The sequence below is a fragment of the Fusarium flagelliforme genome (genome assembly GCF_020744385.1).
Source record: "Fusarium flagelliforme strain FIESC 12 MPI-CAGE-AA-0113 chromosome Unknown B0J16scaffold_1, whole genome shotgun sequence".
Taxonomy (NCBI): Eukaryota; Fungi; Ascomycota; class Sordariomycetes; order Hypocreales; family Nectriaceae; genus Fusarium; species Fusarium flagelliforme.
The window spans coordinates 512,282-528,814 of NW_025763503.1; the positions used below are offsets into that span (position 1 = coordinate 512,282).

Below are 16,533 nucleotides of genomic sequence, written 5' to 3' on the forward strand. Positions count from 1 at the left end.
TGGCTGCTCAGGTGAGACATACTTGACTGCTTTAGCTGCTTTGAATCTAAGTCAACCAACAGATAGAGGGCATCTTTGTGGCTTGGACCCACGAGGCGTGCCTAATCCCATGAGTTCCTACGGCAGGCAATCTGTGGTCTGATTTGTGTTGGAAGGCAGATTCTGCTATCGTCTCACATAGTTGGTGAGGTTAGGAATTAAAGATGGGAAATTGTCAATAGGAATATCTGGTTTGAGCAGGTAGATAGGACGAAATGTACAGAGTATTTCCTGCTCTATCACCCTCGTGCCCGACTATGGTAGCATTCTTATCTTCCGAAATAGCAATAGAAGGCTATGCATGGTAGTCTGCCTGGGAGCTGGAATGCAATGTGGCAGTGTCTTTTTATTTTGAACACCCCTGACATCTCTTCTTCACTTTACACCCCAAATGGGAATGTGGATTCGCAAGCATCACGTGTAACGCCCCGGGTATAGGCGATCATTCCGAGCCCGTTTCGAGACGTACCCTTGATCCCCTTGTACCCATCGCTTACGCCTGAGATTCCATCGTTATTTGTCAGCCAGTAACCCTGATACCCTGTGGAGCACCATCAATGGAATTTGCTTGAACGAAGGAAGGCGTGCCGGCCGAACAAATAATGAGCCATTTCACACCAGACGATGCCCATGAATTGGATGAGGAAGTTTTCAATGGGGACGATGAATGGCTACACGAAACTATCAGGTCCAAGAAAGAAGAGCTTTCCTCAACGCCTGCCTGTTTGAGAAATAGGACGATGTTTTGTGAGTTGACTGAGCTCACACATCGGCAATACAAGCGCCACGATGATGAAGAAGCTCTGGAAAGTTCAATCCAATTCGAACAAGAGGCCGTCGCATATATCAGCACTGGCTTCCAAAGAGCGAAATGTCTGTTGACTCTTGGAGACTTGCTGTTTCTTAGGTTTCGTCGTAAAAAGGCTGCGAGAGATATGAAAGATGCTATCAAGGCTGCGAAACAACACGTCTATCCATATAACGGTCGTCCCAAAGTCTCTAGCCCTACCGAACTGGCGCTGGATCCAATCTTTGCCGACTTGGAGGAATCGATTACGATTTCCGAAGAAGCACTCGAGCTACTTCCCGAAGACTGGTCTGATCGATGGATATGGCTGAGAAGTCTTACCTTGGCTTACTTCGCCCGCTTCAACGAGACGCAAGATATTGAGGATATTGATAAGGCTCTCAAAATGTGCGAGCTCGGCCCTGAAGAGGACGAATATGATCCTTCGTGTATCCTTATTGAGGGAATCCTTACTCGATTCCGTGCATTCGGCGACATTTCTGATTGTCATGATGCCGTAAGACTCTGCAAGATGGCTCTGGAAAGGGATCTCGGTAATCCGAAAAGAGTCAGCCAATGTCTTGCTGAAGCATTCTATTACCTTTATTACTCGACTCACAGCCTGGAGGACCTTGACGAGAGCATCAAGATTTCTCGAAATCTTGAACCGGGTGGCCGTCATTCGGTAATCACAAGATGTCAGCGATTTAAGAGTCATGTTCTCTACCAGCGATATCTGCAGACGGACAACTATCCAGATCTTCATGAATCCATTACCTCCGCAGCAGGTGTGGTACATATCCTCCAGACCCCAACTCCAAAGTCCGCCACCAGTCTTTTCGGGATCCTGGCAAGTCATTGGGTTGCAAAGACGGGAGTCTTCCCGAACTCGACTCAGCTCTCCGAGGCTCTTGAGTGGTCAGCATATCTTCCGATATTTGAAACAAGTCGAATCCATTCTCTTCAAGAACTTGCCCATCGTCATTATGAACGTTATGAGAAAAGGGGTATGCTTGGGGATCTTGAAGAAGTGATCCGCGTTTTAAGAACCATGGAGGAAATGGTACCCAACGCCACGCTGCGTAGCCAATTGGGAAGCCGACTGAAGGATCTGTACCTGGAACTACGGTTTCCGCATTTTCTAACAGAAGCTACTGAAATATTTCGAAAGTTGGTCGAGGGCTCTACCGAAATTTCAGATCGCATGTTATACCGTTCACACCTAGTTGGGTCACTTGCCTTTCATCACGAGTGGAAGGGAACTACGGTTGAGCTAGAAGAAGGCATCGCCATCATAATAGAGATGCCCAACCTATCAGAAGACGATGGTGAGGGTTACCGTTTACAGCTCGACGCTTTGGTCAATCTGCACTACCAGAAATGTCGGGTTGAGAGGACTTTGCCCAATATCGAGTATGCAATTAAATCTTTGAAGCAACTCTCACTATCTGGCTCCCCATCGTACGCGAGAAAGGCTTCAACCCAGTTGGTGGGGGCTCTTCTTTGGAAGTACTGCATTACGGATGACCTTGAGGAACTCAACAATGCGTTGAAAATGGCAAGACAGCTCGAGGCCTCACTTCCGAACAGATACCCAAATCATCACAGCATCGTTCGACACAGACTTGCAATATCACTCTACGAAATGCATTTGAGGAAGCCAGACGTTGAGCACCTGGAACAGGCTATTGAGCTTGAGCGAAAGAGCCTAGGTCCATTGCATGTGACCAAACACCTGTCAAATGCCAATTTGGCTTCCTTACTTTCCGAGCTATATTCGATGACAGGCCAACGAAAGTATCTTGAAGAGTCGATCGAAATGTCACGAGACACAGAACGTACCGATGGCCGCTATCACATGTGTTTTACTGGTCTCCACAGAACCGTCCCACGGATATTTGATGATCTAGAGAACGCAACCATGGTCGCACAACTTGGGGACGCCGTGAGCTCAATGGAATCTACAGACGCTGGTAAGGCAGCCTGTCTGAGTACTCTCGCACTGGCACTTGATGGTGGATCGTATGATGATACCACAGCCCTCCAATATGCAAGGCAAGCTCTTGCGCTGATCTCAGAAGATCACCAGGACTACCCTTGGCATGCTTGCTGTCTAGTGCTTTGTCTGAACACGGGGCTTGTTTTGGATGGACAGAAAAGAACTGAACCCAGACTCCCCGTTGGGGTCGAGGCTGGTGTGCTTCAAGAGATGATCACACTGGCAGAACAATCTCTCAAACTGTCCCGGCCCGAAGACCCTGGACGGCCATTCTACATAGCAACATTCTCTGTCGCCCTCCATCGTCGCTTTAGCAGAACTGGACGATCAACTGATCTCAACCAAGCTATCCGGAACTGCTTGACAGCTTACAATTTGACATATGGCGATACAACAGCAGATCTCTTCAACACATACCTCTGTTCGTATCAGCTATTCATTTGTCTTCAAGATAAGTATCTCAGAGAAGGTTATCCCAGTGATCTCGAGCAGTCAACCGAACTCTACCAAGAGTCTGAAAGGTGCAAGTCAAAGCTCAGAACAGGCAACCTGTACCTCGACTGCCAGCAAAACCCTGATGAAAGCTTTCGTGCTTTACATCTTGGTAGCAATAAGGAAGGCTCCTTTCGACTTGCCAACAAAAGCCGTGTGCATGCATATCTACCGGACAAGTTAGACTGCCATCCTCGCATATTTGCTCTTGCGAAGGCAAGCTTCACCTACTACCTACGATCAAATGACGGGACCCACATTGATCAAGCGCTTGGTCTTTGCGAGAGGGCAATGGAGTGCATTGGAGAGGAGCATATCCAGTACAAACACCATTTACACCTTTTGGGACGTATCTACGAGAGATTGTACCAAAGATCGCGTAACACTGATGCTGACGATCAGGATAAGGGTGATGCCAGGCACAACCTCACTATGGCAATATCGAAGTTCCAAGAGCTTTTTGGTGGCCTAACTCAAGATGATGGACTCCGTTACGACGTATTGTCGCGACTCGGGAAACTACTCTCGGATCAATTGTACCACGATTGGGATATTGGAGACCTGAAGATGGCGGTCGAGATCCATCAGGAATGCCTCAACCATGCACCAGAGGGCAGCGCCGAATACGCGTTCTGGTTGATACATTTGGGACGATCGAAGAACTTAGCCTACGTACATTTTGGCAGCCAAGATGGTTTAGACGAAGCGCTACGTCTACTGGAGAAAGCAAAGAGGTTGGAGCTGAAGGACCTGGTCATCAAGCGTAGTTTGGTTCACAACCTTGCTGAAGCATATCGCTCAAGATTTAAAGCTACCAGTGACCTTCGAGATATCATTACCACAGTCAAGACTTACCGAGATGCTGTTGACTTGTTCTCCGGTCCACTCGATAGAATAAAGATCATGGCATGGCTCGGGCATGCGTATCTTGACAAATACCAGCAGACAAAGGTCTTGGACGATTCAAGTTCAGCTTTGAGCAACCTGGAAGGCGCCCTGAAACTCCACGGCGACTACACTGAGGATACAATACGAAGTTTGATCCTAGAAGGTCTTATTAGATGTCGTCTCTCGCGAAACCGCTACACCGGAGTCATGGATGAGCTGGAAGCTGCCATAGCCTATGCGCTGCAAGCGTCTAAGACGATGCATTTTGGTAACCCGCAATTCAACAACACGTCTGGTCTCCTCGGGCTTTGCTACGCTACCAAGTTCGAAAGAACTAGATCCGAAGATGACATTCTTCTATCGATAGAAGCAGACCAGAAGGACTTCTGGTATTCCATGTCAAGTCCCAATGTTTCCAATCGACTGGATATTGCACAAAGGCTACTCAAGTCTTATGCCAAAGTGAAGAACTGGCAGGAAGGTTTCAAGGTCGCGACATACATACTCGAATCTATTCCCCAGTACACACCGCGGTATCTATCGCCTTCGGATGCTCAGAGTCTTTTGGCCAAGATCAGTGGTCTTGCTTCCATAGCAGCAGCATTTTCTATCGAGGTTGGAAATGCCGGTCAAGACACCCTCCATCTGCTTGAACAAGGTCGCGGTGTATTTGCGGATTTTCTGTACGATCTTCGTGTTGACTTTAACGATCGGAGATTTCAGAATCTTAATCCCAACTTTAAACAAAAGTTCAAAAACACCCTTGATCAACTTGGGAATCCAGCAAACAAAGAGGCGACTCTTTCCGAAAGGATGGCGGCAAGCAAGGATTTCAATGAGCTTCTTTACAACTTTAACACATGGCAACAAAAGTATCGACTTGGCACTGAGAATGCTAATTTCGCGGTATTTACGAAGGTCGGGCCCATTGTCGTCATCAATGTTAGCCATCGATGCGATGCCTTCTTGATAAGGAACGTCACAGTCGATGTTTTGCCTCTTCCCGACCTCTCACAAAGTGAAATCGACCGAAAGCTCAAGAGTGGACACTTGGGAAGCACTGAGATCTTAGAGTGGCTTTGGGATACAATCACGGGGCCAATTCTTGACAAACTTGGCTATACAGAAGAGCCTGCTGGTGAAGAGTGGCCGCAGATCTGCTGGATTCCGACAGGAGCGTTGAGTCGTTTCCCATTGCACGCGGCGGGTTATCACACCGATGGTTCTGGAGACACTGTCTTGGACAGAGTCATATCTTCATACAGCTCTTCCATTAAGGCAATCATGGAAGCTCGGCTGGAAGCTAATAAACCTCCATCCGCAAAGGCAGTAATGGTGGCTATGCAGAATACTCCGGGTAGCAATGCAAGCTTACCCTTTGCGCAAAGCGAGATATCAAAAGTCCGAGATCTTTGCGAGTCAATGGCTCTCAAGACAATTGAACCTGACCGAACATCGCTGCAGGTGCTTTCGGAATTAAAGGACTGTCAAATCTTCCATTTTGCTGGCCACGGTAAGACAGATGAAACGAGTCCATTGAAAAGCGAGCTACGTTTAGATGACTGGCAGACACAGCCTCTTACAGTTGCCGACTTACTCAATCTCAACTTGCGAGAGAACCCCCCCTTCTTGGCATACCTCTCTGCCTGTGGAACAAGTCGCATCCGAGATCAGCGATTACTAGACGAAAGTTTGCATCTTATCAGTGCATGTCAATTGGCCGGATTCAGACATGTCGTCGGTACTTTGTGGGAGGTTGAGGACGAGGCTTGCGTTGAGGTTGCTGAGACCGTGTACGGTCAGATTAGAGATGATAACATGAGCGAAGGGTCGGTTGGGAAGGGTTTGCATGATGCTGTAATAAAGCTTCGCAATACTTGGTTGCAGCAAGGCGTGACGCGAGACTCTGGGGCAAAGCTGGGGGTGAGAGAGGGAAGAGATATTGTGGCTTGTGATGATGAGGAAGACGGCTTTAGACCAGCCCTATGGGCTCCTTATGTTTATTATACGAGTAGGTAGTTGCTGCTAGCTTTCTTTTTAAGCTAATACATTGCCCAATATGGCAGAGGCCCCTGACCTGACTTTAGAAGGTATGAAGATAATCACCAACGTCAGGAATTTGTCCACCAACGCTCGTCACTAAGCTTTTGGCTTGCTCAGTAATATTACCATGGCTAGCAGCAGCAAGATAGCGGTGCTATCAAAGTCAGCGAATATTGTTGAAATCACAACGGCAACGAACATACCTGGTACGCCTTGTTATCCTTATCATGAAGGGCAACCCAACGACCCTCTCCATTCCTGTTCTTCTGACCATACTGGAAGCGATCATCGATACTTACGACCCAGGAGTCTATTTAGAATTAGCATCGAACGAAAAAGAGGTAACCGCATACGTACCGTCCTCCTGCCGAGCACTTGGAACATTTCTGTTGAGGTCTTTGTAGAAGCGGTCCTGGATGAAAATCAAGACCTCGGTGTTGTCCTTGGATTGGTTGTAAGCCTTGACGACATAGTAGCGAGCGCTGCGGGCGCGGAAGGCTTGTTGCCATTCGACCTGGATGGCGTTGTTCTCTGCCTCCTGGCTGTAGACAGGGATAGTGAGGACGTCACCTTTAGTGATAGACATTGTGAAGAGAAGGATTTTTGGTGTAGAAAGTTTCGGGTGGGAATGATTTGAGAATGATGAGGTAAATCTTGTGAGAAGGACCTGAGATTGATAATAAATATGTAAGTGATGAATCTAATCTCGTAACTTCATAATTTTCGATCGGACCTTCGAGACCTGCACTGAGACAGAGCTGAATATCTAGCGCCGACTCGGAGCAGCGTGCTGATCAATAGCGTTGCCAATTCCCAAACTATTGATTATCCACTCCCACACAATTCCTTGGGTGTTTAGCAAATTTGACTTTACCATTCCTCTGGACCAGCTGAACTAAGTCATATCTACTATCACGAGGCGCGCTCATACCGTTTCGACCGTTTCTGATGGCTTGAGGCTAGCTGAACCGCTTGTTGAGCTTGTTCTGGGCCCATGCGTGTCTCAGCCCGCCCTAGCCCGCAAATAGTTCGCGCGCTATTACCATCCCCACTTAAGCTTAGCGAGGTCTCGAATTGCAGGGTGTGGCTGGCTGCTGAGCTCCTCACTTTTCGGGAAGGGACCTGGGATGCTATACTACGACATCCAATGGTAGTGTGAACTGGTTCGGTGTGATACCACGTGCATCGTGGGAAGGGAGGATTTGTTGCGATAAAATGAAACACGGTGAGAAATAAATAGAGCGAAACTGGATTAGGTCATTTCAGAACGGCTCAAACTGTAGTTCAAAATTACACGGGTACAACGTTGCTGATTGAGATGTGGAAGCCCTTTCAAGTTTTTGCGACGCTGACCTCTAGGTTAAGATCAAGTTGCAATAATGTACGTATTTAATTAATTTAAGTAGCACTCTATTTCGATGTCAGATGCTTGCGATAAATCTGTGTTTCCTATGACCATACCTGCTTGATGTGCAATGATTGCGTGGTGAAGGTATTTCTATGTACAGGGTAGGGGGAGGCGGAGAAAGGTTGATCCTCGGGACAGACTTCTAGTCAGTGGGGCAAAGCGCCAGGCCTATGCCTATTCTGTCAAAGCGTTCAGGAATATGAGATCAAACCACATCCTTGTACTCCAACAAAACAGCTTGGTACTGTGGTCTAGTTGGTCATGACATCTCGTTAACACCGAGAAGGTCCCCGGTTCGAGCCCGGGCAGAACCTCACTTTTTGCCTTTTGGAGAATTGTATCGTCATCGTTGAACTTTCTTTTTCTTGACACTGGCTTTCAATTCAGCCACCTATTATTTATTCTTAAAAAAACTCTTATTTAAACTATCACTACCACTTGATTCTTATTACAGTAAGCTTCTTATTTATTTAAATTTTATTTTTACTTTTTATAGTAGGTACCCGATATTGTATCTTGTATCTATAGTAGTAATGACAGGGAGAAAACCGTAGTCTGGAGTGTCATTGTTCGCAAGTGAAGATCATCGCCGAAGTGATATTTCCAGCCCGGCTTAGATCAATCATACAAACTCCGCCAGTCTCACAATAGCCACACGGCCAGCAAAGCAACGGACCAAAATCTGATATAAGTCCATGTGGCTCATTTCCGTCTTCGCCTCCTGCAATGATGCCAAATACCAGGTCTAAATAAGCTTAGATCGGCCATAAGCCCGTCCCATCACCGTGGCTAACGTGCTGACCTGCGATCAGCGCTTACCGTAAGATTGGTCGCCGCATTCAACTACAATAGGTTCGGTCATGTCTTTTCTTGCTTCTTACTTCCCTTTCGGGTCAAAGACATTAGCTTGGGACGGCGATTCTACAGACGTCATCTGCTCTTTACTCGCTGTTTCGCTCTACTGCGTCGCTCGCTGGTCGCTGTTCGCACCTGTCAACTCTGCACTTGCTTCTCTCTTTTTTAATTCTGGGTCACCTCTTTTCAGAAATCTCCGGCTACACGGCAGTTTGTCATCGCTTCTCGTTTTCCCAAAACCTCGTTTTATCTGATCTCAAGTTATACTTGGAGATGAATGTCCTCCACGAATTCGATACCGACGTATTCGGTCTAGTGCGAAGCTACGAAGGTACTCGCTTTGTCGAGAACTTGGCACTGGAGCGTGTTACAAAGGACGTGGACTATTTCGAACTCTCAAAAGGTGGGTATCCGTGAGACTCTCTATGCGCGGATGATAGCTAATTGCATGCGATGTACAGACACAAAGTTTGATCCTTGGAGTAATCCATCCCCGTCTCTTATCTTCGTCATCGAAGGCCAAGTCACAGTCACGATACCGGATAGCATTTCGTCGTCCCTGAGGCACGCTTCTCTACAGTCCAAAGGCCAAGCTGTCTCCAAGACTCTAAAACGAGGCGCTTGCCTGAACCCAACGTCCCACATTCTTGCCATCCTTTCCCGCCAGGAAAATGGCCTTGATGATGAACCGATACTCCCCAGATTTGGAGAAGCAAGAGTGCTGTATGAGGCTGCCACAGACTTGAAGCTCTGCAGAGTCAACCTCGGCCAGTCTGGGAGTATCTCCGAAGATGCACGCTCTCCTATGATCCAGGGGTTGCTACAAAAGCTATTTCTCGTTACGCTTCCTGTGTCCGAAATGCATTTTGGCTTACGGGATCAAGTACTGGAATGCGAAGCGAAGATGGCCTCTTTACACAGCACTTCCGTTTACGAAAATCCTTTTAACGATGCCGCACCTTCGAAGGTTTACTACGAGGAAAATATTCCAGAGTCACCCGCCATTTCGTCACGCGGTGGAACCCCAGATCCGTACGACGACAAGCCCACCAGGCGCCGTGCACCGTCGAACCTATCCACTGCTTCTACCTCAAGACCACAGTCAATGTTGGGATCCGACCTATACAAAGAGGCCCAGCTTCCTCTCATGAAGAGTCGGAGTAATCCAAACCTCAGATTGATGATCAATACTGAAAAGGTGCAAAACACAGCTACTGATGACAGCAAACTTGGAGTTTTCAAATCACAGTCCATTCTTTCCAAGACGGAGCGCAAACGTCAGAGTATCCCGCATTTTGAAGTAAAGACACCCGATAATAGGCGCATACGAGCACAGACTGCAGAACGGATGTACAACATGCTGATGCATCCGAAGGGGTTCAACGTCCGAAACAGCCTTTACGTAGATCGGACGATCATGGACGAGATAGAGTCAAATACTGAGGTACTATCGTTTGGTCAAGGCGAATACATCGCCCATAAAGGAGAACGATATCCAGGTGTTTGTCTAGTGATAGATGGCGGCATAGAGGCATGTGCTGGAGATAAAATGAGTCCACAATCTGCTAAGGTATGTATATCCCGTGATCTCGCCAATGATTAACTGCTAACGACATACCAACAGATGCTCCCTTTTAAGATCGGACCAGGTGATATAATCGGACATAGTAGCCTGGTTCATAACAATAAGTCCCAATTTGACTTTAGAGCGATACAGAGGTCCACGGTCGGCCTCATACCACGAACTTTCCTTCGACGACTGACGGATCTATGCCCTCAAATATTGGTAGTGCTTGCTGCTAAGATGCATGACTGCCTACCTCCTTTAGTCTCTCTAATTGACTTTGCTCTGGACTGGTCGACCGTCAAAGCAGGAGGAGAGGTATACAAGAAGGGAGAAAACAGGTAATGTTCCCCATGGCTCATTTGATGCTGAGTTCCTTTGCCTAATTGATGTCAATAATAGTGATTCTATTTGCTTCGTGGTCAGAGGACGTGTCAGGATCACTGAGAAGGGACCAAGCGATATGGATGCCCACATCAAGGAGTACGGACCAGGAAACCCCTTTGGAGTCCTCGAGTTCCACACAAACCGACCCAGATCATGCGCAGCCCACGCGATTCGGAAAACGGAGATTGCAAAGTTGCAGAGAGCATCTTACCAAAAGCTCGTGAACTACGCTCCAAAACTGGGATCTCGACTCTGGGGCAGCATCGCCCAAGCACCACAAAATCATCAACAGAGTGTACAAGGGCCAGATTCTACTCGACTTCGGACTATTGCTGTGTTCCCGCTGTCTCTCGAAGTCCCAGCTGCCAAATGTGCAACGCTCCTGTCTTCTGCTCTAGTAAGACTGGGAATTTACGAGAAGGATGCAGTATCCTTGGTAGAGTCGCATAGTGTGATCAGAGCGGTCGGAAGTACTGTCTTCACTGATGCTGGTAACAAACATCTGGAAGACTACGTGGGACACGTTGAACAGAATTCAGATCTCACTATCTTGATCGGGGAGCATTCGGTTGACTCAACTTGGAACGATATCTGTATCGCGACGGTGAGACAGCAAATGATTATAGTGTCTTCATATGACTAACAGTTTGTGAAAAGGCTGATCTTATTATTCTCATGGCCATGGACGATTGTGACCCGCGGATCACGCCAGTTGAGCTGAAGCTCGAGAGACACGGGACAATGGCTCAGAAAATACTTGTTCTCGTAGATGATGGCGAAGACGACTTTTGTCCGCAAGCGATAACAAGGCCATACATTCAGGTAAGATACAAGCAGCTTTTGCGACACTCGGGTTTGTTAACCTCGGTACAGGAACGGCCATGGTTGTCCGAAGCCACTTCCCACATCGAAAGAACCCGCCTTACCAGCATTGACTCTTGTAAAGACTTTGAGCGCCTGGCTCGTCGTATAACGGGACGCTCAATCGCTGTCGTGTTTGGCGGAGGTGGCGCACGCGGTTTCGCCCATTTGGGCACACTCCAAGCTCTTGAGGAAGAAGGTATACCGTTTGATATAGTCGGTGGTACATCGATGGGCGCGTTTGTTGGCGCTTTATACGCAAGCCACATGTCGATTGATCGCACCGTTGAAGCAGCCAAGGCTTTTAGTAAAGTTTCGCGCTGGTACCGTTATCTCTTGGATTTCACTATGCCTATATTGGCATGGACATCCGGCTCATCGTTCACCAACCACGTGTCTTCGGCTATGGACCAGGATCTGGATTCGAGTGATCTGCGATTAGCGTTTTATTGCAACGCTACGAACATGAGTCAAGGTGGTCAAAGTTTGACGATGTACCCCCAGGCACGTTCCCTTTGGCAAATGGTCCGAGCATCAATGAGTATCCCGCCGATCTTCCCGCCATTCGCTGTTGAAGGGGAAGGCGATATTCTTGTTGATGGCTGCTTTTCAGCAAACGTTCCTGTATTTCCGGCACTGTCAATGGGAGCCGAGATTGTCCTGGCCTTTGATGTCTCGAACATGGGCGGTGCACCACCACCTCAAACGTTAGGTCAATCGGTGTCCGGGTGGTATAACCTCGCTCAAATGATCTTTCCTTGCGCAAGTTCAAGAAAGCCGCATAAGAGTTCGCCTTACTCTGCCGTCGGAACAGATGGGAATGTCTGGGGGTCGTTGCAGCTCTTGGAACTTATTACCTTCTCAACAAACACCAACGAGATAAAGGCCATTCAGAATACACCACAGTGTTTGTATATGTTGCACGATTTAGACAAGATTGGAACATTTGATATGGAGAAGTTTGAGAGTATAAGGGAAATGGGATATGAAGGTGCAAAGAAATGGTTACGGGAGTTAAAGACTTCGGGAAAGTTGGATCATCTAGCACTGCCCCGAGGTATCAAGGATGGAGATAGATAATTCCTTTTTGCATTTTCAGCTTGTTGATAGAGTTTAATAGAGTATCGAGATAAACCTGGAGCTTGGTCCACAGCTTATCTCGGCATTAAAGGTTCCCCACACGGCAGAGAAAGAAACTGCTAATAATAGAACTGTCAAAGCGGAAGTCCGGACCCTTTCATTGGCCAACAAAGTTGACTTCTCCCTTTTCCCAACCATTATGGAGCATCGATCGACCAATTACTGTGCCTCACTATCAATTTTCATTCCAAGGGCCCGAGCGGAAAAGGAAAATCAACAGCCTCACTTTTTTCTCTCATCTCACCATTTCCCTCCCTTGGGCTTGGGGGGTTAAACAACTCCTGTCCGACTCCCCGATACCAATTTGTTACTGTCATCATTCAATGATACCCTTAGCTTCAACCCTTTAATGCTTACTAGAGTTGTTTCAAGGGTTCACTACACAAGTCTGTCTACTGCGGGGAACGAGACCTATTGGCCAACAAACGAAACAAAAGGTAAGAGCTCGAGCCAAGAACAGCGCAGAGATCCCCATGTCGGAGGATTTCATGCATGACAAAGCCATGACTAAGAAGCTGACATAGACAGCGATGCGATGCGCTCAAAGCATCGCATTCTCGTTACTGCACCCATACCTAGTCGCGTGCCACCAGAAGTCGTCCTCGCGCACATCCAAACCTACACGCCTCTTCTAAAACACAATGCCGTATTCACCAGCTTCTCCGAAATCCCACCCGACACAGCGCGCGTGCACAGCGAGCCCTTTTTCGGCCCGCCAAACAGCAGCGTGCGCAGTTTTCTATGCTTCCAGCGTTTAGAGCTAGTCGCAGGTCTAACCCAGGATGAAACCTGGCCTATCACCTTTCTTAAAATTCACAATGGTGTGAGAGCACGCGTTGATGCTAGAGCGAGTGTTACTGTGTGGATAGAGTGTCTTGTGAGACAGGCGCAAGATCCGGGGACGCCGAGTAGTGACGGGACGTTGACGGAGGAGTGGGAGTTGTTTGAGGAGGTTGTTGTTGAGTCGCATAGTTTACTTATGCCGTTTGTTTCAAGGATGACTGAGGTGGCGCACGTAGGGATATGTCAAAGGATCATGGATGATATTATTGAAAATAAGTACAGTGGCAAGGTTTAAGGCGTTATTCATATGTTGTATATCTAATGAGATTCATCGCAGAGTATTGCGATTTTATGTTCACTTTGGAAGAATGAGAAAGACGGGATTATTAAAATCGATACGCAGGATACATGAACCAAGGTTAGGCTTTTGCCATATTCTATGTGATATATAATGAATACTAGAGCTGTAAAACTATTTTGCCTGCAATAAAAGTATATCGGCTATCTAAGAAGACCCGGGTTGTCATCTTTCATATACAAGAGAACATTTATGAAATTGTTGGATTAGTCTCAAGTGACTAATCAATGATGGTGTGATTACTCGGGACTGGGACTGCGACTGACAGAACCAGAACTGCAACTGTGAGGACTAAGAGGACTGGGAGGGCTGTGAGGACTCCAACTGCGACTACGACTGGGGCTGCGACTGGGAGGATTGGGACGGCGAGTTGGAACAGGATTGGTAGGTTGACTGGGACCTGGATTGGGAGGTCGACTGGGACCTGGACTAGGACGGCGAGTAGGACTGAGAACGCGACTAGGGCCGGGACTGAGACCGACACTGGGATTGATACGGTCATCAGTGTCATTGCCCCGACAGTAAGTAATCGCCCCGACTGGAACAATCGCATCCTCTCGATAAACAACCGATTCCGGTAGAAATACTGATCCAGCAGGCCGAAGGACCGCCTCGACCTTAAACAAGAAAATGATTAGCATAGGAAATTCAGGAAGTAGACAGATATGATTCGTACAGAGTCAAAACCTGGATCAGGAGCAGTTCTGAACTGGCACGGTTGCCGCATATGCTGTACCCTTCTAGGGACAAACTTAACGAGTAGAATCATGTGCAAGTCGTTCTGACCATTGATATTGTAGGAAAAGCTATTCGCTTCTGAATCCACTATGATCAGTATTATTCATCCTTCTAGATCTAACTTACTGAGTGAGCATTCAGACGCATATATTCCTTTTCCAAACAGCCCAGCCGCTGAGGATATCAGCCTCGTACTGTCTTACGGAATGATTTACTCACATTTTGAGCGCCCGATTTTGAAGGACTTGCGTATTATTCCACAAATACCGCATTCTTCAGAATCACAGCATACGAGATGCCCATTCTCCACCCCAAGCTGACGATTGCCGACATGACACTCACGCAACGATCCGTGATAGCCATAGTCCCACTTACCGCCACGGCGGCCACAATACTCTTTGAACCGCTGGCCGCGATGGGTGCGGAATAGGTCGTCGTCATTGACCAAGAAAAGATCCCTAATTCGAGGTGGAGGGTCGTTTCTGTTGGCCCGATCCCATGTATCCAGGAAGACCTGTTTGCCTGGCCTGTTATCCTTCATTCTGATGCCCCATGTGAGAGCGAGGTGACTTACATTTAACGTATTTGCTGTCCGAATGGGCAACTATGTACATTTTCTCACAAGTTTCAGTTCCAGCCGGAATTTCCCAATATCAAAAGTGAAGACTTACTGGTCCACCCATCTCTATAATTTGAAAGCGAAGCGATTTTGTGGTATAGTAATTGGTGTGGTAGTCCTATAGGTAAAACCTTTTGGTTTGAAATTGTTAATATTGCCTTGCGGTGGATCTGGAACCGGCGACAATCCATGTGCGGGATAGGCATCTTTATACTGGTGTAGCGACATTGAAAGTGAGATAAATCTTCTGATTGCTTCTGTGAACGTTTCTGAATAAAAGGACGGCTTCGGACAGTTGGTAGGACGTTGATTGTTTCGCGTCGCAAAAGTCTGGACACACAAGAGGTCAATAACAGAAAGTCAGAACAGCGAAAAAGAGAGTATCAAAAGCATCAACTCACGAGGACAAATAATGGAAACCATCCTCCATTTCAGTGATTCATATCTCAGCCGACTCTTTCCAAAATCCCATTATAATCGCCCATCTCCCAAGTTTGCTGATGATATGTTCGACTCCCAACATTTCATCACCAACCGACCAACATGCCAGCGCCTGCCAAAATTCCCAAAGTGACACCGAACAAACTGATGATTCCGCTTTTCTGAATGCCTGAAGCAGAACTCTCACCAGCCGCAGTAGTCTCGGCAGAGGTAGTCTCGGTAGCGGTTGTCTCGGTAGCGGTTGTCTCGTCTGCAGCAGTAGTGGTCTCACCATCCCCATCACTACTCTTTTCCTCAACATCCTCCTCCCTGTAGATCAAAGTCACAGCGGGTACAAAACTCCCATACGAGAATAAAGATAAGTCTTCTGAACGAGCAGTCTCTATATCGGTGCGCGTAGTGACTGTACCGCTCGTGTTGGGTACGTTTGAGATAAGCCCTACTGTTTTTGTCGGCCCCACGGAAGTTGTCAAAACAATCTGATCGTCGTTATATCCGGACCGGACATAACAAACCTCTGGAGAGCCTGGGTAGGACATCAAGGGAGCGATCATGGATCTGCAAAACCCATGAGTGTCTCCGATATAGCTACTACAAAAAGGTCAGTCTTGAAGTCCATCGATGATAAATCGTCTTGTACTTACGTCGGGCAACAAACCGCCATTGTCTCAGCCCTGTCCAGAACATTTTCCCAAAAGTCTGTTGGTTGAAGAAATTGTATCTTCTCTTCGTCACCAAGACCATAAATTGCCGGGTCTTCCGATACCGTCAACACGCCCGAGATGCCAAATTGACCAGTGCTACTCCCATGCTTCAGCAGTCCCACAGTCTCCCAGCCTTTGGGGCAAGCTATGCCGGGAGAGAAATACTGGTATGTGCCCTGGACATACTTTGTTGTCTGCTTCGCCTCGGAATCCCATTTATCTCCGCTGGGATAGCAGTCTCCAAAGGGCTTCATGGTGCATGACTCCGCTACTCGGTAGGGGAAGTGAGGCGACGTCACATTGGCGAAGATTAGGTGGTCAGATTGGGTAGCGCATGATGAAGGTGCGGTGAATGTTGTCGTTAGAGGGCCGAGGTTGAGGGCGCTGTAGCCAAAGAACTCTGTGCTGGGCATTTTGATAGGTGTTG

At 47.5% G+C, this 16,533-nt stretch overlaps 6 protein-coding genes and 1 non-coding gene across 7 annotated transcripts; 4 read left to right on the plus strand and 3 right to left on the minus strand.

Annotated features, from left to right (window-relative positions):
• Positions 1 to 635: 635 nt before the first annotated feature.
• On the plus strand, positions 636 to 6,224 carry B0J16DRAFT_408230 (CHAT domain-containing protein; the record flags this gene model as incomplete). Its single annotated transcript, XM_046133015.1, has 1 exon — positions 636 to 6,224. Exon 1 carries the CDS (start codon positions 642 to 644, stop codon positions 6,222 to 6,224), a length of 5,583 nt encoding a protein of 1,860 aa, XP_045988153.1. The 5' UTR covers positions 636 to 641.
• A 32-nt stretch (positions 6,225 to 6,256) lies between these two features.
• Positions 6,257 to 7,078, minus strand: B0J16DRAFT_1272 (uncharacterized protein). The gene is made up of 3 exons (XM_046121717.1): positions 6,606 to 7,078; positions 6,452 to 6,558; positions 6,257 to 6,402 (listed from the first exon to the last, which is right to left on the minus strand). Exons 1-3 carry the CDS (start codon positions 6,832 to 6,834, stop codon positions 6,289 to 6,291), a joined length of 450 nt encoding a protein of 149 aa, XP_045988154.1. The 5' UTR covers positions 6,835 to 7,078; the 3' UTR covers positions 6,257 to 6,288.
• Positions 7,079 to 7,896: 818 nt separating this feature from the next.
• B0J16DRAFT_t3 lies at positions 7,897 to 7,970 on the plus strand. Its single transcript has one exon. It is a non-coding gene; the product is annotated as a tRNA-Val (tRNA).
• An 814-nt stretch (positions 7,971 to 8,784) lies between these two features.
• On the plus strand, positions 8,785 to 12,395 carry B0J16DRAFT_390443 (uncharacterized protein; the record flags this gene model as incomplete). Its single annotated transcript, XM_046131886.1, has 6 exons — positions 8,785 to 8,914; positions 8,973 to 10,094; positions 10,341 to 10,416; positions 10,478 to 11,066; positions 11,120 to 11,284; positions 11,336 to 12,395. Coding segments are annotated over 6 exons (3,142 nt in total), but the record flags the coding sequence as incomplete, so codon positions are not given.
• A 293-nt stretch (positions 12,396 to 12,688) lies between these two features.
• On the plus strand, positions 12,689 to 13,628 carry B0J16DRAFT_326081 (uncharacterized protein). Its single transcript, XM_046125965.1, has 2 exons — positions 12,689 to 12,900; positions 12,992 to 13,628. The coding sequence occupies exon 2, from the start codon at positions 12,999 to 13,001 to the stop codon at positions 13,539 to 13,541; it is 543 nt and encodes a 180-aa protein (XP_045988156.1). The 5' UTR covers positions 12,689 to 12,900; positions 12,992 to 12,998; the 3' UTR covers positions 13,542 to 13,628.
• Positions 13,629 to 13,843: 215 nt separating this feature from the next.
• Positions 13,844 to 14,883, minus strand: B0J16DRAFT_376985 (uncharacterized protein; the record flags this gene model as incomplete). The annotated part of the gene is made up of 4 exons (XM_046130807.1): positions 13,844 to 14,221; positions 14,281 to 14,420; positions 14,469 to 14,516; positions 14,562 to 14,883. The coding sequence occupies 4 exons, from the start codon at positions 14,881 to 14,883 to the stop codon at positions 13,844 to 13,846; spliced, it is 888 nt and encodes a 295-aa protein (XP_045988157.1).
• A 605-nt stretch (positions 14,884 to 15,488) lies between these two features.
• On the minus strand, positions 15,489 to 16,519 carry B0J16DRAFT_376986 (uncharacterized protein; the record flags this gene model as incomplete). Its single annotated transcript, XM_046130808.1, has 2 exons — positions 15,489 to 15,993; positions 16,047 to 16,519. 2 exons carry the CDS (start codon positions 16,517 to 16,519, stop codon positions 15,489 to 15,491), a joined length of 978 nt encoding a protein of 325 aa, XP_045988158.1.
• Between the last annotated feature and the right edge of the window lie 14 nt (positions 16,520 to 16,533).

Excerpts from the sequence above, each read along its gene's own strand:
- B0J16DRAFT_326081 (XM_046125965.1), top strand. The coding sequence starts at position 12,999 with ATGCGCTCAAAGCATCGCATTCTCGTTACTGCACCCATACCTAGTCGC.
- B0J16DRAFT_1272 (XM_046121717.1), bottom strand. The coding sequence starts at position 6,834 with ATGTCTATCACTAAAGGTGACGTCCTCACTATCCCTGTCTACAGCCAG. Across the intron at positions 6,559-6,605 it reads AAGTGCTCGGCAGGAGGACG|ACTCCTGGGTCGTAAGTATC; the intron begins GTACGTATGCGG and ends AATTCTAAATAG. Across the intron at positions 6,403-6,451 it reads AGGATAACAAGGCGTACCAG|CACCGCTATCTTGCTGCTGC; the intron begins GTATGTTCGTTG and ends TGACTTTGATAG.